The 24,766-nt window shown below is 41.0% G+C and overlaps 1 protein-coding gene across 4 annotated transcripts in view; it reads right to left on the reverse strand.

Annotated features, from left to right (window-relative positions):
* Positions 1 to 24,766, reverse strand: part of TENT2 (terminal nucleotidyltransferase 2) — an 83,929-nt gene that overhangs the window by 32,705 nt on the left and 26,458 nt on the right. The window contains exons 5-10 of one of the 4 annotated variants that reach the window (XM_062212502.1): positions 14,407 to 14,521; positions 14,225 to 14,316; positions 11,525 to 11,603; positions 9,136 to 9,205; positions 2,781 to 2,857; positions 2,302 to 2,430 (exon numbers count right to left, since the gene is read on the reverse strand). In XM_062212502.1, coding sequence (XP_062068486.1) covers positions 2,302 to 2,430; positions 2,781 to 2,857; positions 9,136 to 9,205; positions 11,525 to 11,603; positions 14,225 to 14,316; positions 14,407 to 14,521 — 562 coding nt within the window. The remainder of the gene's footprint in view (positions 1 to 2,301; positions 2,431 to 2,780; positions 2,858 to 9,135; positions 9,206 to 11,524; positions 11,604 to 14,224; positions 14,317 to 14,406; positions 14,522 to 24,766) is intronic. The other 3 variants (XM_062212503.1, XM_062212505.1, XM_062212506.1) reach the window with 3 other exon arrangements.

A 24,766-nucleotide genomic window follows, 5' to 3' on the forward strand; every position in this document is an offset into this window, starting at 1 on the left:
CCACTATAGTGTACTTCTAAGATTTTTCTGTGGTGTATATGCACAATTTATTCAAATGGGATTTTGGGGCTGGCACTGTAGCATAGTGGGCTAAGCCTCTGTCTGGGGCGCCAGCTTCCGATATGGACACTGGTTCTAGTCCCAGCTGCTCCTCTTCCAATCCAGCTCTCTGCTATGGCTTTGGAAAGCAGTGGAAGATGGCCCAAGTGCTTGGGCCTTTGCACCCATGTTGTAGACCTGGAAAAAGCTCCGGGCTCCTAGCTTCAGATCATCCCAGCTCTGTTCTTTGTGGCCATTTGGGGAGTGAACCAGCAGATGGAAGACCTCTCTCTATATATATCACCCTCTCTATACAGCTCTGCCTCTCAAATACATATATAAATCTTAAAAAAAAAACACAATAGGATTTAGAAGTGTAATTATATCTTAATATCACTACCCTTTAATTATTTTAAATAATAGCTTGAAATAAAAGTACAAAATTAAATGTGAACAGAATCTTATTCATGCTTCTATACTGATTAAAATAGTGAGGCTGAATAACTGCAAAATACATTGTTCAATTCATTCATTGCAAACAAGTAAGTGCTATGCTAAGCAAGATCTTTAAAAAACACAGAATTTCTGACAAACTACCTTACTCTTGAACTGTTCTTTTTTAAAGGATTTAAGCATGACAATCTTTTATTTCGTCTCCAAACATTTCTATCCTCCCATTATTCTTCTACAAAGGGATTCTCAATTTGGGTATCATCTTCCCAATAGCCATCAAAAGAACAGACTCCCAGGAATTAAAAATTACAGTTATACAAAACTGTATTCCTCAACCTTGATGGTTTCTGATCCATGTACCAAAAAAAAAAAAAAAAAAAAAAAAATGAGCCTTCCTTTTTCCCAGTTCCCAATATTCTTTGTACAGAAACACTGCTTTAGGACAGCAAATCATCTCAACTTTCCAAACTCTTATTTTTCTGGTGTCTTTGACTGAATTGCTGATAAATATAAAATAATTTATATTTTTCAGAATCTAAATATAAAAATCATGGGCAGTCACTTGCCCAGTGGTTAAGACATCCAGTTAGGAATCTCACATGGCTATCAGAGTCCCTGGGTTCAACTCCCAATCTGCTCCTGGGAACAGCTACCTGCTGATGTGCACCCTGGGAGATGGCTCCCCGGGCCGCTTGAGTGCTTGAGTCCCTGCCATCCACGTGGAAGACCTGGACTGAGTTCCTGTCTCCAGACTTTAGTCCCTGTCCAGGACCACTGCAGACATACAAGGAGTGAACCAGTGGATGGGAGCTTGCTCTCTGCCTCTTGAATGAATGAATAAACCAATGAATTTATGAATAAATACATATTCTTTCAAAAACAAGTAAATGTAAAAAGCATCAAACTGCAATAGAGGGAAATTTTAAATAGGTATCTTTAAAAGCTGCATTGTAAAAAATAATTTGTTACAGAGCAGATGAACGACACACTGACAGTCATCTCAAAGCAGTTCCATTTACCCAAAGGTGCTTCAAAAGATACATTAGGAACCCAAAAGCTGTAAGCCATTAATAATTCATATGCTTGCAGGTAACAGCTGTTAAAATGTTAACTTTTAGAAGCAAAGAATGTAAGGTCCAGGAAGAAAACAATTGTTTTTCTACCCTGTCCACCGCTATACTCCCATGGAATAAACAAATGACTATTATAAAAGGGTACTTCCAAAAGTTTGTGGAGAATGGAAGAAAAAGTTTATTTCAGTTCCAAAAAAAAATTTCTAAAATTCAAGCATCTGAAGAGGTGAACCAGAGGATGAAGATTTCTCTGTCTCTCTTGTCTCTTGGCTTTTCAAATACAATGAAAATGAGTAAACTAGAAAGTTTTAATTTTTTTATAAATGATAAAATCTAGATAGGGAGGGAAGTTCATAATAATTAAAATTTCTTTCAACAACAAGAGAATAATTTAATTCCTGTCTCAAATGAAAAATAAAACCACGATGAATGCTGTTGGTGCTTATTTTCATAGGTCTTCCGAACCTTCAGCTGCATCAAGATAATGGGTCCACAACAAAGTAATCTTGGGCTATAAAAGTGGATATAGAAAAACTGTCGAAAAATAAAAACACAGTGAAACCCACATTTCTTAAAGATTTGTTCAAAGCAACAATACAGAAATATAGTTTCGCGAACCTTAGAAAGAACTCCCTAAAACAATACTATTTAAAGATAAGATCTACAGAGAAAACAGCAAAATATAGTTTAGCTGCATTTCAGTTTTAAAATTTGGGAAAACAACCATCATACTTACTCTGTAAATAGTGCAAAACCATCAATACAAGACTATAGCTGTTTAAAGTACCACGACTGGCGTCATTTATATCATGGTGACTGGCCCACTTCTTAATCACCAGCACTAATGGACGAACTCGATTTTCAACTGAAAGTAAAATTAAAACTTAAAAATGGTAAGAAGATATCAATTTCTTTAAAAATTTAAATCATTTCCCAATTTTGTACCAATAAAAGATCACTGTCTGTATACTAAACACAATTGTGTTTTTTCACTTCTGAAATTTACCTGTTACCTTTAAAAAACTATCAAATATTAAAAGATACTTGATTTACCTTTAATTCTGGTAATATATGATTTTAGAATAGCAACATCCTATACAAATAATCAAGTAAAACATGATATCCCTAAACACAACTAATGAAATGTTCCTATTTACTACAAACATCTTTTAAAAGGAATAAAGAATGACATTTATAAATACACCAGAAACTTACGGTATGCATAAGTTCTGAGAAGGAATGTGTTTCTTATTCCAGCAATATTGTTTACATTCAAGTCAAACTCCACACAACTATTAAAAGAAAAAGAAAGGGGGGGAAACAAGCTGTAGCTCAATTACAAATAACCTCATTCCCTAGTAACTAAGCTAATGCCCATCAACCCGGCAGTGCAGACAGAATACCACGAGTCCAAAGGACCCAGATATGGGGTTTTGTGTTGTTTGTTTTTTAAAGATTTCATTTATTTATTTGAGATGGAGTTTCAGAGAAAGGGAGAGACAGAAAGGTCTTCCATCTGCTGGTTCACTCCCCAAATGGCCACAACAGCTGGAGTTGGGCCAATCCAAAGTCAGGAGCCAGAAGCGTCTTCTGCGTCTCCCAAGGGGGTGCAGGGACCCAAGCACTTGGGCCAGTCTCTACTGCTGGCTAGGCCATAGCAGAGAGCTGGATTAGAGGATGAGCAGCCAGGACACAAACTGGTGCTCAGATGGGATCCCAGTGTAGGCAGAAGTTTAGCCTACTATGCCACAGTGCCAGCCTCCTTCTAGATGTGTTTTTAAAATGAGGCATATAAGAATAAATACTTACTAAGCCATCATGACATGGTCTGGTGCTGATTAGACTACTACTGAAAGATCTATAATGTACTAGACAGGTCCCAATTACCCAAAGAAAGGAATTTTTACAATCATGTGCTCCTTTCCAGATAAACAAGATTACATAACAAAAAACACTTCTTTCTGGGCAAGTTGTCCCACTAAGTCATATATTCTCAAGTAATCTGGAACTACTGCATTATTTACCTTAAAACAATCGGAATAAAGGGTCAAATATGTGTTTTTTTAAAAGTGTCTAACTAAACATTCCATTCCTTCTGAAAAGGCTAATGGATTATGAGACATCAAATATAGCTTAAGCATGTAACAGAAAGGATACTTTTTTTATATACGGTTTATTTATGTATTTGAAAGGCAGAGTTAAAAAGCACCCACTGGTCCACTTTCCAAATGACTTCAACAGCCAGGACTGGACCGTCTGGACCCAAAAAGCCAAGTGAAACCAATGTTCACGTGGAAAGCCAGCGACGCAGGCAGCAGCTTAACCTACTGTGCCACACTGCCAGCCCCTACTTTAAAAGCTAAGATATCGTCCACTTAGCATTGTAGAAAATTGGACAATAATGATGGAAACTACAAAGAATAGCTAACCTAGCCGGCGCCGTGGCTTAACAGGCTGATCCTCCGCCTTGCGGCGCCAGCACACCAGGTTCTAGTCCCGGTTGGGGCGCCAGATTCTATCCCGGTTGCCCCTCTTCCAGGCCAGCTCTCTGCTATGGCCCAGGAAGGCAGTGGAGGATGGCCCAAAGTGCTTGGGCCCTGCACCCGCAAGGGAGACCAGGAGAAGCACCTGGCTCCTGGCTTCGGATCAGCACGATGCGCTGGCTGCAGCGGCCATTGGAGGGTGAACCAACGGCAAAAAGGAAGACCTTTCTCTCTGTCTCTCTCTCTCACTATCCACTCTGCCTGTCAAAAAAAATAAAATAAAATAAATAATAAAAAAATAAAAATAAAAAAGAATAGCTAACCTCATTATAAAAGGAAGGGTTATTTTTAAGTAATACCGAAATTCTACAAAGTCCAACTTCTTCTGAATACATTTTCCTTTTCTTTTTTATAAGATGTGCTTTGGGACCAGCGCTGTGGCACAGTAGGTTAATCCTCCACCTGCGATGCTGGCATCCCATATGGCCGCCAGTTCCAGTCCTTGCTGCCCCTTTTCCAATTCAGCTCTCTGCTATGGCCTGGGAAAGCAGTGGAAGACGGCCCGAGTGCTTGGGCCCCTGCACCCACTTTGGAGACCCAGAGGAGGCGCCTGGCTCCTGGCTTTGGAACAGCTCAGCTCCAGCCACTGCGGCCATCTGGGGAGTGAACCAGCAGATGGAAGACCTTTCTCTCTGTCTCTCCCTCTCACTGTCTGTAACTCTACCTCTAAAAAACAAACAAACAAACAAACAAAAAACTTAAAAAAAGAAAAGATTTGTTTTATTTATTTCAAAGGCAGAGCTACAGAGATAAAGGGAGAGACAGGGAGAGGTCATCCATCTGCTGGTTCACTCCCCAAAAGGATGCAATGGCAGAGACTGGACCAGGCCTAAACCAGGAATTTCTTCCAGGTCTCCTATGTGGGTGGCAGGGGCCCAGGGACTTGGGCCATACTCTGCTGCTTTTCCCAGGCCATTAGTAGGGATTTGAACAAGAACTGGAGCTGCCAAGGTTCAAACCAGCACCCATATGGGATGCTGGCATCACAGTGGCTTTACCTACTAAGCCACAATACCACCCCCTGAATACCACATTTTTCAATGAAAAGACTGCTTAAAGTAAAAATCTGACAAAACACCTTTCCACAGCTTGTAACTACAACATCTGAAATTTATCATCTGTTTTTCTTGTTGGGGGAACACAAAACAATATGACAATCTGCATTATCCTTGTATATGAATAAAAATGGACCATAGTATTAACACCTCAGAAACATATTTAGCACTGAAAAACTCATGGTAACAACAGAATTACATTTTTGAGGCCGGTGCTGTGACGCAGTAGGCCAAGCCTTTGCCTGCAGCACCAGCATCCCATATGGGCGCTGGTTCAAGTACTGGCTGCTCCTCTAACAATTCAGCTCTCTGCTTATGGCCTGAGAAAGCAGTGGAAGACGGTCCAAGTGCTTGGGCCACTGCACCCACGTGGGAGGCCCAGAAAAAGTTCCTGGCTTCAGATTGGCTCAACTCCAGCTGCTGCAGCCTTTTGGAGAGTGAACCAGAGAATGGAAGACCTTTCTCTCTGTCCTTCCCTCTCTCTGTATGTAACTCTCTCAAATAAATAAATAAATCTTGGCCGGCGCCGCGGCTCAGTAGGCTAATCCTCCGCCTTGCAGCGCCGGCACACCGGGTTCTAGTCCCGGTCGGGGCACCGATCCTGTCCCGGTTGCCCCTCTTCCAGGCCAGCTCTCTGCTGTGGCCTGGGAGTGCAGTGGAGGATGGCCCAAGTTCTTGGGCCCTGCACCCCATGGGAGACCAGGAGAAGCACCTGGCTCCTGCCATCGGAACAGCGCGGGGCGCCGGCCGCAGCACGCCTACCGCGGCGGCCATTGGAGGGTGAACCAACGGCAAAAAGGAAGACCTTTCTCTCTGCCTCCCTCTACTGTCCACTCTGCCTGTCAAAAAAAAAAAAATTTTTTTTTAAATAATAAATAAATAAATCTTTAATTTAAAAAAACAGAATTACATTCTTTACTGTACTTGTGTAAGTTCCACACTGAAGCCAGTTTGTACTTCCTCCACTTCACTCCACAGAGGAAAAAAAAAAATAGGTGAAGGAGCAGGCACTGTGGCACAGCAGGTGAAGTCACTGCTTGGAATGCCCACCTCCCTTACTGGAGTTACTGCCAGCACGTCCTGCCTCCGATTCCGATCCAGCTTCCTTCTAATGTGCAAGGGAGACAGCAGACAAGGCCCAGGTACTTGGGTTCCTGTCACCCACACTGGACACCTGGATGCAGTTAAGAGTCCTGGCTTTGACCTGACCCAGACCTGCCTGTTGCAGACATTTGAGGAGTGAACTGGCAGATAGATATCTCTGTCACTTTGCCTTTCAAAGACATAAATCTTAAAAAAAAAAAAAAAAAAAAAAAAAACTTAGATAGAAACAAGTCTATAAATATTTTTTCAAAAATGTGAATTTTAACCTTTAAAACATCTAAAGCACTGCTAAAATACTACTTCTGGAAATACCAATAAAGTAATCATCAATAGGGGATGAATTTTAATCACAAAATGCTTATTTATAGCAATTAAAAAATAGAAACAAATGCTCAAGCACAGATACTGATTAAGTTAGATAATTTATTCACTTGATGCCACAAAAAAATACTTAATGACATACGCAAGTGCTCATGATATATGGTTATAAATAAAAAGATCCCAATTTTACTTTAAAAAATCCTTATACACTCGCATGCATAGAAGACATTGATTGAATGATTTATACTGAAATGTCAACATCTGTTAACTTTGGGTGTTAGGAATAGATGGGTTTGTGTGTCTTTGTGTGTGTTTTATGATTTGTATAGAGAAGAATTATGAAATGATGCCTATAAAAATTAATCATGACAAACATTTGTATAATAAACTTAAATACAAAAATAATTAATTTTATCTATCTACTACACTCATGTAAATATTAAAAACAATTATAATTAGTTAATATTTTAGAAGTTTATCTCCCTCTTTATCTTTGGGTTTCAGGAAACTATAATGCTATCTGACAACAATTCAAGAAGCATTCATATATTAGATGAATAGAAGGGAAGGCTTGAACCAGCCATTAAGGTTTGTCTAAAATGTATATATATATATATATATATATATATATATATATATGTATGTATTTGTGTGTATATATATATATTCAGTCAATTCTCAAAATTCATAGTACCTGAGACACTGAATAAGCAGATTAACCATTGTTCTTAGGGAATACAGTGTTAGGTTTCTGGCAATCAAGTCATAGCATGTTCATCAACCAATCAATACATAACTGCTTTATATTGTGTTTCTGTTTAAAGACATCTTATTTAATGTGTGTGTAGTTGATCTGTCAACAGCGAGCCCATGGCCAAGAGCCCAGTAACGCAAGTCTGAATAAAGCATATCTGACACACGTTTTCTCCACAGGGCACTCCACAGCCTTCTTGTATTCAGGAAACTCATGACTACACTTGGGGCCATTTGAACAGTGAACACGCACAGAAACGTGGAAAACATGGCACTAAGTAGACTGGGACAAGGACAAATGCTTGCAATACTAAAGCTGCAACAAGAAAGCACAGCACTGCCTTATTCAGGCCCAGCTGGGACCAAGCTTGTGAGGCAACTCAAACATGTGGCCTCTCCATGTGTGTCTGCAGATGACCACCAAAGTATACAAATACTGATGTAGGAGGTTACCAACACATTTTAGCAAACATATGCATTGTGAAAACAGACTCCTTGAACAATAAAGATAAACTCTTAATTTCATTATTACTTTTGTAAAACTTAAGCTAGAGAAACATGATTTAACAGTCTTATCTATGTTTAGAAAACAAAAGATCTTTTTGAACTAATCAAAAAAATCACCACCTAATTTTATTTTATATGTAGTCATTATATAAAAGATTTTATTGTTCTTAAGCAACTCGGAATCCAGGCTGGTAGATTACATAGTAAAATATGAATTTTGAAGTGGAGTAAGTCTATTTTGTGAGCTTTTAAAATATTCATTGTTTTAGGTATTATCTGGGTCCCACTGAAATGAAACAGAAGGGATGAGTACTTAGCCTAGCACTTAAGATGACCATGTCTCATATTAGAGTGTCTGGATTCAATTCTTGCCTCTGGCTCCTGACTCCAGCTTCTTGCTAATGCAGATCCTGGAGGCAGCGGTGATAGCAAGTAATTGGGTTTTACCACCAATGTGGGAGACCTAGGTTGAGCTCCAGGCTCCCAGCTCCTAGCTGCAGCACAGAGTATACCACAGATCTCTCTCTCTCTGCCCCTCATTTAAAAAAAAAGTTACTTTATTTATACCATAGCTGTACTTACAAAAAATCCCTTGATATACACATCAAATTTCATCAGTTAAGATATGTTCTTAAGAATGCATTACAAACTCAAAAGATGACAGATCATTTAAGAACCCCCAAAATAAAATATGTACATATTCTTTCAATTAAATAATCTCAAATACTCAAAATGTCCTGTAGAATAACTAAGTAGTTAAACATGAGGAACTTGCTCAGCCTATTTTAAAACTACTGTTTCTTTATACATACATACATATATATATATATATATATAATATAAAAGTTTTAGCATATTTTATTAGAAAGAAGAAGAGAGAGAGTGAAATCTCCCATTTACTGGTTCACTCCCCAAATGGTCACAACTGCCAGGGTTAGGTCAGGTCAAAGCCAGGAGCCAGGAGCTTCATCAGGGTTTCCCACCTGGTTGGCAGGAGCCCAAGGACTTGAGCCCTCTTCGGCAGCTTTCCCAGGCCATCAGCAAGGAGCTAGATCAGAAGTGAAGCAGACAGACACAAACCAGTGCCATATTGGACGACAGCATCACAGGCAGCAGTTTTACCTGCTAAGCCACAACGCAGGTTCCTAAAAATACTACTTCAAAGACCAATTCAAGTGACCTCTAAATATTACTGAAGACAACCTATTAAGCTATAAAATGCATCTCTTAATTGTCTGTATTAGATAAATATCGCAAAATAATGAAAAGAGTTCGGTAATTAATTACCTGACTTTATCCCTGAACTTCACAATTGGCACTTTTGCACGAATCAGCTGAGGTCTCTCAATGTAGCCAGCTGAAGAATAAAAGATAACGTGAGTATCTGCAAACACTTCTCAAACTCAGTGTTCTAATGCAGTTTTTAAAAATAGCATTTTACTAAGCTAAACCAATTCAAGAGTATGTCTTTGAGAAATAAAGCAAAAAAATGAGATTATCAAATTTTAAGGTTGGTGGGTCTAGTAATACCAGTTACAGATCTTCATCTTTAAGTTATTTCTAGGAATATGGTCTAATTTAATTTATAACAGTATTTATAAAGAAGTTCATCAGAGCACTGTAAGAGTGAAAAAACATGCTAGCTAGTAGCAGTGTGATAGCTGGGTTCTGGCATGACACACAGTTAAGATATGGCAGCCAAAGCAGTCATATTTAGAGTTAAATACAGACATGCTTACAGCATGAGGACAGTGACATGTTCAAATAAGTATGATCTCTAAGAAGAAAAAACACTTATTCTGAGTTCAAATACATGTTCTTGTAGAAAATGAGAAAAATATAAATATATTTTTAAAAAATTCTGTAAAGCTTCCCAAAATGAGCTATTTATCAGACTTTTAAAAAATTTTTTTCTGTAGTCAAAAACAATTTTATTTATTTATTTGAGAGGTAGAGTTACAGACAGAGAGAGGGACAGACAGAGAGAGGTCTTCTATCTGCTGGTTCACTCCCCCAAATGGCCACCACAGCTGGAGCTGGGCCGATCTGAAGCCAGGAGCTTCTTCCAGGCCTCCCACATAGGTGCAGAGGCCCATGCACTCAGGCCACCTTCTACTGCTTTCCCAGCCATACCAGGGAGCTAGATCGGAAGAGGAGCAGCTGGGACAAGAACTGGTACCCATATGGAATTCTGGTGCCACCATAGGTGGAGGCATAGCCCACAATGCCACAGCGCCGGTTCCAACGACAGATTTTTGAAAAAGAAAATTGAAACTTCTCTGTTACATTCCTACCATCAAAATCATAAATATATCAAGCTTCAAAACAGAATATGTACCAGAATTCAATGAAGTTCAAGGAAAAATAAGACTAGGATTTTAAAGGTTTTTCATGACAAATACAAGTTCTGACATCAATAAACCATACTTGACTGGTAAGTAACTGAACTCATTGATCACTAGCCTTCTTAACAATAATCAGGAACCCCATTGTGGAGCAGCAGGTAAAGCTGCCACCGCAATGCCAGCATCTGCTACTGGAGTGCCAGTTCAAGTCCCAGGTGCTTCACTTCCAAACCAGCTCTCAGACAATTCGCCTGGAAAGCACAAGATGGATTAAGTATTTGCGGTCCCTGCAACCCACATGGGGGATGTGGATAGGGTTCTAGGCTCCTGGCTTTGGCCTGGCACAGCCTGGGCCATTGTGGCCATTTGAAGAATGAACCAGCGGACAAAAGATCTCTTTGTTTGATGCTTCCTGTCACTCTGCCATTCAAATACATAAAATGAATCTTTAAAAAAATGAAAAAACAATAATCCAAGTTAGGAGGCAATCTTCATTTGAATTAGATGATCCTAAAAGTCCCTTCCATTTTAAATATTTTTTTAGTTTAACATCTATCAGAAATCCACTGAAGGTATGAATTACTCCATTTCACATGTAAAAACTTAAGTTTGCTGAAATTAGTCACTGTTCTACTCTACAGGATAGTAAATTCTTACTTGACTATATTTTCCACCTCAAAGCTTTGTACATAACAAGTGTCCATTAAAAGTAAATGGATAAACACCTTTTTAACACCACAGTTAATATGACTCCAACCTTGCTCAAGATTTTGTGGAAGTTTAAAATACACTGAGATGACTTAACCATACAGGTTAAAATCTGTTTACAGTCTACTTAAAGAATACATTCTTACAATAAATTAATCTAAGTCAACAACTTTGCTCTCTGTCGGAGTAACACTGTTCAGTCAATATTCATATTTTTTAAGTAGGTAAAGATATGAACCATAGCAAAACATATGAAATTCTCTCTTCCAATGGCTACAGGTCTTAATCTGTATCACTCTTTGGGCTTTCACAGATACTCTGGGTTACAGCTACTCATTCAGACCTTCCTTTCCCTCTCACAGATCACACTTTTGTGAGAAAAAGAACCAAAGCTAATTTATCTTTAAATCTTTAATTTCATTCACTTGGATCTTCTACAGATAATAAAGATGTGTTGAATCTATAGTCACTCTTCTTTTTAATCAAGTTAAAAGGAATTCATTTGGGGAAAAAAGGGTCCACATTTTATCTTGATCAGAAAATAATTCTTAAAAGTAAGGTGAGAGACATTTTAAATAATTAATTATGTGAGATGACATACAACTAAGGCAAGTTAGACTTACAGAGTCTGGTACAGAAGTGTTTATGGACTAAGGTGAGTATATGCCGTGCTTCGGTCTTCTGATTTACCTGAAAAAAAGACTGAGAAGTTACAAACAAAGAGTTTCTTCATTATCTTGTTAAGCTTAGTATTTCACGTTCTTAAAGGATCTTAACAAAAAGAAAACATACAAAGCATCTTTTTCTTGGGAGTCAGTTTTGAATTCACACTAAACCACATTACAGAAAAAACTAAGCTTTAATGTTGCTTTTTACAGCCACATTTCTAAATCAATACCTGGCTTTTAGCTTAGGGCGTAACTTTTCAAGAAATTTTGAAGCAGTCATAATTGTGATTTTTCTCCCTTCAAGAAAAATATACAACAAAATTCCTCTCCAACAAAAATAAAGAAAACTTTAACTTCTGTGACATGTTTTACTTCCCTATCTAGATTGGGGACTACTTAAGGACAGGTTTTTACATACAGCGTTGTCTTGGTTTGAGTATAAGCTACGACATTATGATTCGGACATGTGACTAAGACTGGAGGATCCGAGAGACTGCCTGAGTGTAGTCTAACCATACAACAACTGTTTCATTAAAACTCCACTACAGGGGCAGGCATATTGGTCTAGTGGTTAAGACACCGCCTGGGACTTCTGCATCCCCTATAGGAGTGCCAGAGTTCCATTACTGGTCCAGCTCCCAACTGCAATTTCCTACTAATGTGAACCACGAGAAGACAGCAGTAATGGCTCAAGTAGTTGGGTCCTTGCTACTAAGGGAGGAGATCTGGACTGAGTTCCAGTCTCCAGTCAGTCATGTGGGGAGTGAACCAGCGGCTGGGAGCTCTCTGTCAGTGTGTCTCTTTGCCTCTCACAAAAGAAAAAAAAATTTTTTTTTTTAACATTTACATTACTTATTTGAAAGACAGAGTGACCGAGAGAGGCAGCGACAAAGAGATCTTCTATCCAAACGGGCAAGACAGTCAGGGCTGGGCCAAGCCAAAGCCAGGTGCCCAGAATTTCATCCAGGTCTCCTACGTAGGTTCAGGGGCTCTAGCACTCAGGCCGTCTTCCACTACTCCCCAGGAGCACGAGCAGAGAGCTGGAGTGGAAGCAGAGCAGCAGGGATACAAACTGGCACCCATAAGGGTCACCAGAGTCACAGACAGAGGCTTAACAGTTGTGCCACAGGCCGACGCTGTGGATCAATAGGCTAATCCTCCGCCTGCAGCGCCAGCACACAAGGTTCTAGTCCCGGTTGGGGCACCGGATTCTGTCCTGGTTGCCCCTCTTACAGGCCAGCTCTCTGCTGTGGCCTGGGAGTGCAGTGGAAGATGGCCCAAGTCCTTGGGTCCTGCACCCCATGGGAGACCAGGAGGAAACACCTGGCTCCTGGCTTTGGTTCAGCGCAGTGCGCTAGCCGCAGTGGCCATTGGAGGGTGAACCAGCGGTGAAAAGAAGACCTTTCTCTCTCTCTCACTGTCCACTCTGCCTGTAAAAAAAACAAAAAAACAAAAAACAACAACAGTTGCACCACAACACTAGCCCAAAACGTATTTTTTAAAACACAAATAAGCTGCACTATGTTTATAATTTGAGGATACTGTTTTTTTGTTTTTTGTTTTTTTTTAGCTTTTCCTTTATATGATTTCAAAGCCCAGCAATGGCTCTTTTGTACTAATGATTCTGAACATAATCCCCATTAAAATCATGCTGAACTGGGGGCCGGCGCTGTGGCGCAGTGGGTTAAGGCCTAGCCTGACGCGCCGGCATTCCATATGGGCGCCAGTTCTAGTCCCAGCTGCTCCTCTTCCGATCCAGCTCTCTGCTGTGGCCTGGGAAAGCAGTAGAAGATGGCCCAACTCCTTGGGCCCCTGCACCCACATGGGAGACCTGGAGGAAACTCCTGGCTCCTGGCTTTGGATCGGCACAGCTCTGGCCATTGCAGCCCTGTGGGGAGTGAACCATAAGATGGAAGACCTCTCTCTGTCTCCACCTCTCTCTGTAACTCTTTCAAATAAATAAAATAAATCTTTAAAAAAAATCATACTGAACTGAATTTAAGCTGTGGAGTTCAAAGAAACCTCACCACACTAAAAGCGCTGCTTCAGCTCATCTTACTGAACACCAATTACTGAGGTATGAAGATACACCCAAGAGTATCATTAACAGCAAATTTAAATATAGTCCTAAATAATTCAATCTGATTGCTAAATAAAAGCCAAAATGTCTAAGAAAAATATACTTAATAAATCACAACAATCTTATTTTAAATTTCAGTAAAACCTCTTTTTGTTTTCCCAAATTACGAATTCCAAATCTCAGTATTATCGAGGGAAAAAAATTAATATTAAAAACAAAATCACTGAGGACTCAAATGGAGAGGAAATAGATGAGGAAGATAATACCACATGCTCTTCTTTGCTGTATCCTGACAATACATCCAACCCAATGGTGCTTCAAAACAGAGGCAGAGCTCTTAAAAATATATAATGGCGCCATCTCACTTTAATAACTTACAACTAAATTATGTTAGGGTTCTGGCATATTGATTGTGCACATGTCTTAAACGAAAAAGAAGCATTTCCTGGGTTTCCTAGAATTATCATAAATAGAAAATCCAGAAAAACAATTAAAACAAAGCAAGCTGTTTTCCTCAATGTCCTTTATATGACACAACACAAGAAGACACTTGGAATAGATGCTTCGTTACTTACTGGTTCCTCTTTAACAACTAGGCATAAGTCACCATCACTGGTTCGAGTACCAAATCCATTTAAAGAGGATCCAACCAAAAAAAGTCTGCTTTCTAGAGAAACAGAAGACAATTTTCAGATGCTATTTAAAATTGAAATAAGAACGTATAAGCAAAAAAAGCATGCAAAACAGGGAAACATACGTGGAAATAACAGCTGGATTTCTCTCTGCAGCTGTGTTCGACAGAGTTCTTTCTTCTTTAAATCACTTATTTGCTGCTGACATGTTTCAAATAACTCCAGTATCTGCTGACTCAACTTGAATTCACCACAAAAGATTAAAGATTTTATTCAGAAATGTTAACGATACTAATATTAAAAAATGTAAATCAATTCTACTGGCAGTATTTTAAAAATAAATATATTAAATATCTTAGCACATTCTGAGACAAAACTGTTACTTGAGTACAATGGCTTGAGAAATTCCATTGAAATTTTCAAAATAAAATTTCACTGACAAGTTACATAAAAGTACAGTCACAGGGGCCAGTGCTGTGTCATAGAAAGTTAAGCCTCATGGAGCTGGGGCTGGGGCGTGTAGCCTGCATTCCATATGGATACCAGTTCCAGCCCTGGCTGTTCCAATTCCCATCCAGCTCCCTGCTAATGTGCCTGGGAAAGGAGCAAAAGATGGTCCAAATACTTTGGCCACTGTACCCACATGGGAGACCCAGAAGAAGTTCCTGACTCCTGGCTTCGGATCTGCCCAGCTCCAGCCACTGCAGCCATTTGGGGAGTGAACCAGCAGATGGAAGATTCTGTGTGTGTGTGTGTGTGTGTCTAACTCTGCCTTTGAAATAAAATAAATCTTTAAAAAAAAAAACAGTGTTAAGACTCTGCCCACAGTATTGGCATCCCATATAGGCGCCAGCTTGATTTCTGGCTGTTCCACTTCCAACTCCCTGAGAAAGCAGAGGAAGATGGCCCAAGTTCGTGGGCCCCTGCACCCATGTAGAGACCCGGAAGAAATTCATGGCTTTGGCTTGGCCCAGCCCCAGCCATTGTGGCCATTTGGGGAATGAACCAGTACATAAAAGATCTCTCTCCATCTCTGTATTTCTGCCTTTCAAATATATAAATCAATCTTTAAAACATAAACACCAAATATAACACAAGTCCCTATTTTTTCCATGCTCAGGTAAACCACTCTCTTCTCCATTCTTTTAAAAAAATCTGAAACGGACTTCTTGTTGCCATCTTTTTGACCTCCCTACTGATCTATCAATCTGGTTCACACTTTTCCATCCAGCCCAACTCCTATGTGATTTCCTTATCTGTAACGGGTTAGACATCACAACTTACTGTACTTATGGATTTCTTTTACAAGCATTTTTCACCAGTGTACACTCCTATAAACATAGCATAGTCTTGGGGCTGGCGCTGTGGCGCAGCGGGTTAATGCCCAAGCCTGAAGCGCCGGCATCCCATATGGGTGCCAGTTTGAGACCCGGCTGCTCCACTTCTGATCCAGCTCTCTGCTATGGCCTGCGAAAGCAGTAAGAGAACGGTCCAAGTCCTTAGGCTCCTACACCTGCATGGGAGACCTGGAAGAAGCTCCTGGCTCCTGGCTTCAGATCGGCGCAGCTCCGGCCGTTGCGGCCAATTTGGGAGTGAACCATCGGATCGAAGACCTCTCTCTCTCTCTCTCTCTGCGTAACTCTCACTTTCAAAATAAATAAATAAATCTTAAAAAAAAAAAAAACATTATATAGTCTCATAAAATAAACTGGAACTGCTCTAGCCCTAAAACTTTAAATTCCAATATGCCACCTCTGCTTCAAACTCCTACCCAACTCTTACTCTCTTGCTATCCCATAGCTGCTCTTGGAACCACAAAAAAATAGTAAATAAATAAATGTTCCTTTTTTTCCAAATTACACCTGAATGGAGTAATTTCCTTCACTATACAGCCTGTATCCTACAACAATATCCTTTTGTCATGTCACATCTGTCGTGCACCATCCTACCTAGCCTTAGGACAACACAAATACACCTTCTCTGCTCTTGCATCTAAGTTGCTAAGAAACAAAACTAGGTGGGGCTGGCACTGTGGCACAGTAGGTTAATCCTCCGCTTGCAGCACCGGCATCCCACATGGGCACCGGGTTCTAGTCTCGGTTTCTCCTCTTTCAGTCCAGCTCTCTGCTGTGGCCCAGGAGGGCAGTGGAAGATGGCCCAGGTGCTTGGGCCCTTGCACCTGCGTGGGAGAACAGGAAGAAGCACCTGGCTCCTGGCTTCGGATCGGCGCAGCTCCAGCTGTTGCAGCCATTTAGGGAGTGAACCAACAGAAGGAAGACCTTTCTCTCTGTCTCTTCCTCTCACTGTCTGTAACTCTACCTCTCAAATAAATAAATAAATAAAATCTAAAAATAAATAAATAATAAAAAAAGAAACAAAACTAGGAAAAATCTAAAAATCACAAAACTGGTCTTTTAAATTGATAGTCTAAGGGCCAGACTCTGCATTAATTACTTAGCAATTACTTCCATGTCTCTGGTTAGGTATCACTCCCATCTTTTACGATTATCACTCCAAATCCTTACTACCTCCCCCACGTCCCTTAAATGTCTTCTCTTCTTCAGAAAATAAGCTTACACTGAAATCTACTAGGGAAATTGAGGATACCAGATGTGATACTCCTCAAGCTTCCTAGTGGCAGACCTACAAACTGGCATACGTGAAACAAAATCTCTTTACCCCTCCTGTCAGACAGATTGCCCTCTTCCCCTATTCAAAGCTAATCCCTCTACCAATACTCTTGTGATTAAGCCTCTTGGTCACCTCTAGCAACAAACACTGTCAGCTTTTCAGTCTCTCTCTTCTGTTCTCAATCAACCCCTCCCTGAGACTTTCTCATCGCCCATATGGCAGAGAAAGTTTCACCCACTACTTAAAGTGGCTTCCTTTATGGTATTTACAAGACTCATTCTAAGAAGGCAGAGAAATCTTGGCAATGAAAAGACATAATTTTTTAATGTCCCTGAATATTCATCCAACAAAAAAGAAACTAAATAAACTAAATAATAAAACAGAGCAAACCAAATCAAACCAAGCAAAGGGCAACAAATAATTGATTGGGTATCCCTCACAAACCCCAAAATTCGCTAGCTGGAGCCAAACACCAAGAGCAGCAAGACTTATATGGTATTAGAAATAGTTAAAAAGGAAGGGAAAGGAAATTAAGCCATCTCAAGAACCAAAACACTCTGAAACCAAATTGCCTATAGGTATTATCTTCCTCCTTCACCCTTCAAACTGAGGGCTCTAACAGTGCAAAATCACAGACAAAATTGGGAAGGAGCTTCACAAGCTGCAATTCACAAGCAAATGCAAGGGGGAGTGGGGCCAAGGAGACATCAGAAATCTCAAAATTAAATGAATCTCTCTTCCAAGGCAATGTAATACAGCAAAGTGCAAACAGCCAGAAGGAGAAACCTTTGCCAGGCAGAGCCATGAGGGGCAGAGGGAAGGCTCAGAATGATTCGACTCCCAGGGCACATCTGACAATGTCTGCAGACATTTCTAGTTACCACAATGAGGCGGGGGGTGGGGTGGGCACTGACATCCAGAAGGCAGAGGCCAGGGTGCCACTAAACACCCTGCAGCACACAGGACAACCCTCCGTAGGAGAGATAACCTGGCCCACAATGCCAACAGTGTAGAAGGTGAAACTCCCGATCTGCAGAGGGAAGCAAGAAAACATACTGCAACAGAAGAGGGGGAGCCAGCACGCCGGCCTGCCCAGCCCTCCCCACTCACCTAAACAAGTAACCGGGAGAAAGAATCGGCATCTCAGAAGCACAAGCGAGGATGGGAAAGAACAGAGAAAACTACTTGAAGGATTAATGTCTGAAGAGGATTCTCATTAAAAGGATTCTCATCAACTCCCAAAGCTTTTAAAAGAAAAATAAGATGAATGAAGTAAAAGTCCTATAGATTATGATGCATACCAGGAAGACATGTCCACAAAACTGATAAAATCTTACTATATCAAAACCAAGACATTTTATTTCATTTTCATTTTCTAAAAAGATAGGTGGCTATTTAAAGCATACATCTATACTGGCAACAAGCAGGTGGAAATTGTTTTTAAAAAATTTATAATAGTTGCAAAAAGCTTAAAATATTTAGAAATGTATTTTCTAAGATATATATAAGACTTGTGCACTGAAACTATAAAATGATGATGAAAGAAATTAAAGGGGCTTGCGGCGCTGGCACACCGGGTTCTAGTCCCGGTCGGGGCGCCGGATTCTGTCCCGGTTGCCCCTCTTCCAGGCCAGCTCTCTGCTGTGGCCAGGGAGTGCAGTGGAGGATGGCCCAAGTGCTTGGGCCCTGCACCCCACGGGAGACCAGGAGGAAGCACCTGGCTCCTGGCTTCAGATCAGCGTGGTGCGCCAGCCGTGGCGGCCATTGGAGGGTGAACCAACGGCAAAGGAAGACCTTTCTCTGTCTCTCTCTCTCACTGTCCACTCTGCCTGTCCCCCCCCAAAAAAAAAAAAAAAGAAATTAAAGGACTATATATATGTGTGTATGTATCATGTTCACAGGTCAAAGACTATCATTAAGTATGTCAATTCTCCTGAAATTGATCTCAAGATTCAATACAATTAAAATAAAAATACCAAAAGGCTTCTTTCGAGAAACTGACAAAATAACTGTACATTTTACTTGGAAAAGCTAAATGACCAAGAGCAGCCAAGAAAGAGAATAAAGTCGGAGGATTTATTCCATCTAGAGTACTAGACATATTATAAAGTCACAGTCATCAAGATATTACGGCCTCAGGGCCATCACTGTGGTGTAACCAGTAAAGCCATTGCTTATGAAGCCAGCATCCCATATGGGCGCCAGCTCGTGTCCTGGCTACTCCACTTCTGATCCAGCTTCCTGCTAATGGCCTGGGAAAAGCAATAGAAGATAGCCCAAGTGTTTGGGCCTCTGCCACTCATGTGGGGAATCCAGAAGAAGCTTTTGGCTCTTGGCGTCTGCCTGGCCTAGCCCTGCCCATTGTGGCCATCTGGGGAGTGAACCAGCTGATGGAAGATACCTCTCTCCAAACCCCCATCCCCATACCTCTGACTTTCAAATAAACTAAATAAATCTTTAAAAAAAAATAAAAAGACACTATGGCATCAACAAAAAATAAAAATACTGAAATATTTAGAAATAAAATTTGATGACTAGAATTAGATTCAGACTAGTAAGAGAGAGGAGGACAGACAAAATAAAATAGATCATATGTTGGTACCTGTTCATCTGTTTAAATTATTTATTTGGGGAGGGGGCAGGAGATGGTTCACTCCCCCAGTGCTTTCAAAAGCCAAAAGACAGAAGCCAGGAGAACTCAATCCAGGTCTCCCACCTATGTGGCAGAAACCCAATTACTTGAGACATCAACTCTGCCTACGAGGGTTTGTAGAATCTGAAGTCAGGAGTCACAGGTAGATAGGTAAGCTAATGGTTGGATGATAAAAGGATGTATGCTAACATATTCTCAGTACTTTTGTATATGGTTTCATATTTTCTATAATAAAAAAACTTTAAAAAGGCATCCAACTTTGTAAGTGGGTAATGAAAATTTTAAATATTTGAAGGATTAAGTTTTATTTACCTAAGCAGGGATTAGCAAACGGTGCCCTCTGTACCAAATGCATGCTCTGGCCTGTTTTGCATGGGTAACAAGTTAAATGATTTTTTTTTTCATTTTCTAAGCACCGAGAAAAGAGAACAGGCAATAGAGGCCCTATGTAACCTGAAATACAAGCTTTACAGAAAGTTTGCCAACCTCTAAGATCAGGTATTGGTGGCGCGGATCAACATAATCCTGAAAGTCACAGCAGGCACTCAAATTTGTGGAATAATGAAATAAATAAGTAAATTTCATTACAACAAGGCCAATGAAATCATAAGTTTCTTTCATCTGAATGACTAAATTCCTGTAGAAACACTCACAGATGAAGAAAGTTAAAATCATGTGCAAAATGTGCAATTCCATATTCTTGCTCCCTCCCCTTCTTTACATGCATGGAAACATTCCGACTTTCCTAAAGGCTACTGTAACAGAGCTCCAAAAGGTTTTCCTATGAAATTACTCACTTTTTCCTCATGGCTAGTCATTCACTTAGTGAATTTACTACAATAAATACTTCTTTTCTGTCTTAGCCAGTGGTTCTCAAGTAAGGGCAATTTTGCCTGTCAGCACTGGACAACTGGCTTAAACTCAGAAGATGCTCATTTTCAAAATTCACTTCTCTGGGTTTAGGAAACACAGAATAGGAATCCTCAAGAGAGGTTAAGAAAACATCTACCAACAAAACCTTTCCCAGGAGCTGGCACCAGCTGACTGATTCGTTATTACCAATCCTAAGTGAGGCCTCCACACCACCCAGCAAGCACAGTTTCAAACCTTCTCCACTCATTTTCTCTAATCAGTTCCATTTCCTGCATTCCACAGAGGCTATTTCAAACTTTTCCACTAATCTCAAAACTCTGACTTCCTCCTTCATCCTCTTCCCTCTCAACAGATGACCTTGAACAGAAGTCAGAGGAGAGACAAGAAGCAGTGGGGACTCCACTACATCTCCCCACCACATCTGCTATAGCTCCGGTATCTTCTCTCCTCTTCTCTCCTCCAACCTTCCAGTTCCAAAAAGGCCAATCACTCTATCTAAACACAGGACCCATCCCTTTCTACCTTCTAGAAGACCTTATTCACAAATGTTCTTTTCTTTCCAGACTTGGTCAGCCAGGTCCTGCTTCTCTATGGAATCTTGGCCATAAATATTTATGTGTGGCTAAAACTTCTTCCCCTTAGGAAAAAGAACCTTTAGTTCTTCCCCTTCATGGCCAAATTCCCAAAAATACTCATAATGACATACACTGTTGTTTCCATTTCTGTTTTTCTATTATTTTTTATCAACCTACTCCAACATATTGGACACAGGCTTTCTTCTTGGACAATCATGTCCACACTCTTGGCTTCAACGACCATCTGAATGCTGGTACCAACAAAAAGTACATTTTCAACCAACACCCTTCCTCTTGATTCCAGATCTACACATGTTCAACTATCAACTCTTATCCACTCTGACACTGCAAAAGCATCTCAAAGACAATGTATCCACAGACCACATGAACCAATTCCCATCTTGCTACTCTTCCATTTGGTTCTGTTTCAATGAATGACAGAACCATGAATCCATGGTTCTTTTTTTATTAAAAAAAAAAAAAAAAAAAAAAAAAGCCCGAACTGGAGAGTAATCCTCAGTACCTGGTTTTCTGTAGAACCCAATGGTTCTCAACCAGAGGCCATTTTGCCCCTCATAGGACAACTGGCAGTGTCTGCAGACATTTTAGACTCTCCCGTTTGGGAACTGGGAGCACCTGCTAAGAGGAAGTCAGGAATGCTGCCAGGCATCCTAGGATCACAGAGCAAAGAAAGCAGACAAGAAATACCAACATCACAGAGGATTAGAGGCCACAATCTAACCTATTACCAAATCGTGCCAATTCCACCTCCTCACCATACCTTACATCCACCAAATTCTCTTCATCTTAAATATCAGCACTTCCTAATTCAAGATACAATTTCCTTTCACGTGGAGTACAACAACCTTCCTATAACTCCGCATGCTCAACTTCTCTCCCAACTGCAGTCAAATTCATAACTCATTTCTCTTCCCTGCTTAAAGACAAACAAACAAAATCTGAATGGCTATGGCTGTTCTGAGGGTAAAACCCAAAACGTCCTGCCAGTCCTTGCCTAATCCCCCTCCCTCCATCTTTCCCATCACACCTCAACCACTCTCCCCTAGTTTATCACAAACCCTAGCTTTTCTCATCTGCTGTCGGTTCTTTGCAGGCTCCATGCTCCTTGCAGCATAAGGACTTTCAAACATGCTTCCTCTTTCTTAAGCAATCTTCCCATGGCCATCACTCTTTAGTCAATTCCTATTCACCCTTCATATCTCAGCTCCAACACGGTCCCTTAAGGAGACTTTCCCTGAGACCCCAAAAACATTCTCTCAGCACTCTGTTTCTTTCATGGAACTTATAAATACTGCTGCGTTTAGCATGATTTTTAAAAAACATTTATTTATTTACTTTAAAGGCAAAATGACAGAGAGAAAGAGAGGGAAAGATTGATTGAGACAGAGATCTTCCATCTGCTGTTTCACTTCCCAAACAGCCGCAACAGCCTAAAAGCATCATCTTTTAAATCTTGTCTCACAAACCAGCATCTGATCCTATTTTGTATATTTTTAATATTCCCTGCAGCAACATGCTAAGCTGCCTGCCTGGTCTGCCCAAACTATTTCCCAAGATATGAATTAATATTCTTGACAGTATTCTACTTACAAAATTGCTTAAAACAGTCCACTCCAGCCCTGCTTCCCAGAAGCCCTAAATGCTTAGTGCACAATATGTAAAACATAAGGTTTCTCAAGAGCACAAACATTATAGCAGGTTTTCCCATGCAAATGGGAAATACTTTTTACTATTTTCTCAGTCAGCTTATGTGTCCAAAGTCAAGCTCTTTTTCTCTGTTGGTAGCTCAGAAACAAATCATCAGGTTCTCAAATGTCTTTTGCTCCCTCTGTCCAGTGTATTCAATCATTCCATACATTCAATCAATTCTCCTTCCACATTGTTCCTCTTATCATTTTCACTACCATCTGTCATAACACAAAGGCGGCACCTCCCATTTGACAAATTTAACAGCCTTCAAGGCAATCACTCATCTTCTAGGCCCATCTCATTCCAAATCAAACTCCATCACTCCACGAGAATTGGCTTCCTGCAGACACAAATTTGATCACACGACTCCTCTACTCACAAACCTCCGCTGGCATTCTGTGTATTCAATCCTAACCACTGTCCTACTTCTACGTCATGCTGACTCCTCTGTTCACTTTACACTTCACATGAGGACCAGGTAAACTACTGCGCACACTGCTGCAAAGACATTCAATAATGATGACTTACTGCTACCCATTTCACCTAGTTCTACCGTCAGTTCCAAGAATGTCAGCTCCTCCCCTGAATTTGAAGCACTAAAGTTCTTCCTTTTTGTAATTTTTAGAAACAAAGGTCAGATCTTGTTTCTGCCACTTACTAGCTGCGACACTGAACAAGCCATTTAGCTTTCTGAGCCTGAACAAAATTAGAACAATACCCATGGCCGGCGCCGTGTCTCAATAGGCTAATCCTCTGCCTGCAGCGCCAGCACACCGGGTTCTAGTCCCGGTCGGGGCGCCAGATTCTGTCTCGGTTGCTCCTCTTCCAGTCCAGCTCTCTGCTGTGGCCCGGGAGGGCAGCGGAGGATGGCTCAAGTGCTTGGGCCCCTGCACCCACATGGGAGACCTGGAGGAAGGACCTGGCTCCTGGTTTCGGATCGGCACAGCACCGGCCATGGCGGCCATTTGGGAAGTGAACCAACAGAAGGAAGACCTTTCTCTCTGTCTCTCTCTCTCTCACTATCCACTCTGCCTGTCAAAAAAAAAAAAAAAAAAAAAGAACAATCCCATGCGATGGGGTTCTTGAAAAAACTAAATGACACAGAATTTATAGAATGCCTAACAAGCAGACATTGATAAATATGTTCTTTTCTTTTTTAAGAGTTAAAGAGAGGGAGAGACTGAAAGAGGTTTTCCATCTACTGGTTCACTCCCCACAGGGATGCAATGGCCAGAGCTGGGCCAATCTAAAGCCAGGAGCCAGACGCTTCCTAAGGTTTTCCCACGTGGATGCAGGGAACCAAGCACATGGGCAATTTTCTACTGTTTTCCCAGGCCATCAACAGGGAGCTGGATTCAAAGTGGAACAGCTGGGATTGAAACTGCGGCCCATACGGGATGCCAGCACCGCAGATGGAGGATTAACCTACTAGGCCACAGTGCTGGCCCTGATATTTTCCTAAAAGTGTTCACTTGAGGTTAGTGTTGCAGTGTGCAAGATTAAGCCTCCGCCTGCAGTGTCAGCATCCTTAGGGCACCAGTTCAAGTCCCGGCTGCTCCACTTCCAATCCACCTCCCTGTTGACAGCCTAGGAAAGCAGTGGAAGATGGTCCAAGTGCTTGGGCCCTGCACCCATGATTGAGACCCAAAAGAAGCTCCTGACTCCTGGCTTCAGCCTGGCATAGCCCAGTCCATTGAGGCCATTTGGGGAGTGAACCAGAAGGTAAAAGATCTCTCTTTGTATTTCTACCTTTCAAATAAATAAATCAATCTTAAAAAAAAAAAAAAAAGTGTTCAGTGACAGAATAAACAGTAGTACCTTTTTGTCTCTCTACTTTTAAAATAGATAAACCTTTTATTAGAAAAGGGGGGGGGCCGATGTCGCGGCTCAATAGGCTAATCCTCCGCCTATGGCACCAGCACACCTGGTTCTAGTCCCGGTCGGGGCACCGGATTCTGTCCCGGTTACTCCTCTTCCGGTCCAGCTCTCTGCTGTGGCCCGGGAAGGCAGTGGAGGATGGTCCAAGTGCTTGGGCCCTGCACC

This window comes from Lepus europaeus, chromosome 15 (assembly GCF_033115175.1).
Source record: "Lepus europaeus isolate LE1 chromosome 15, mLepTim1.pri, whole genome shotgun sequence".
Taxonomy (NCBI): Eukaryota; Metazoa; Chordata; class Mammalia; order Lagomorpha; family Leporidae; genus Lepus; species Lepus europaeus.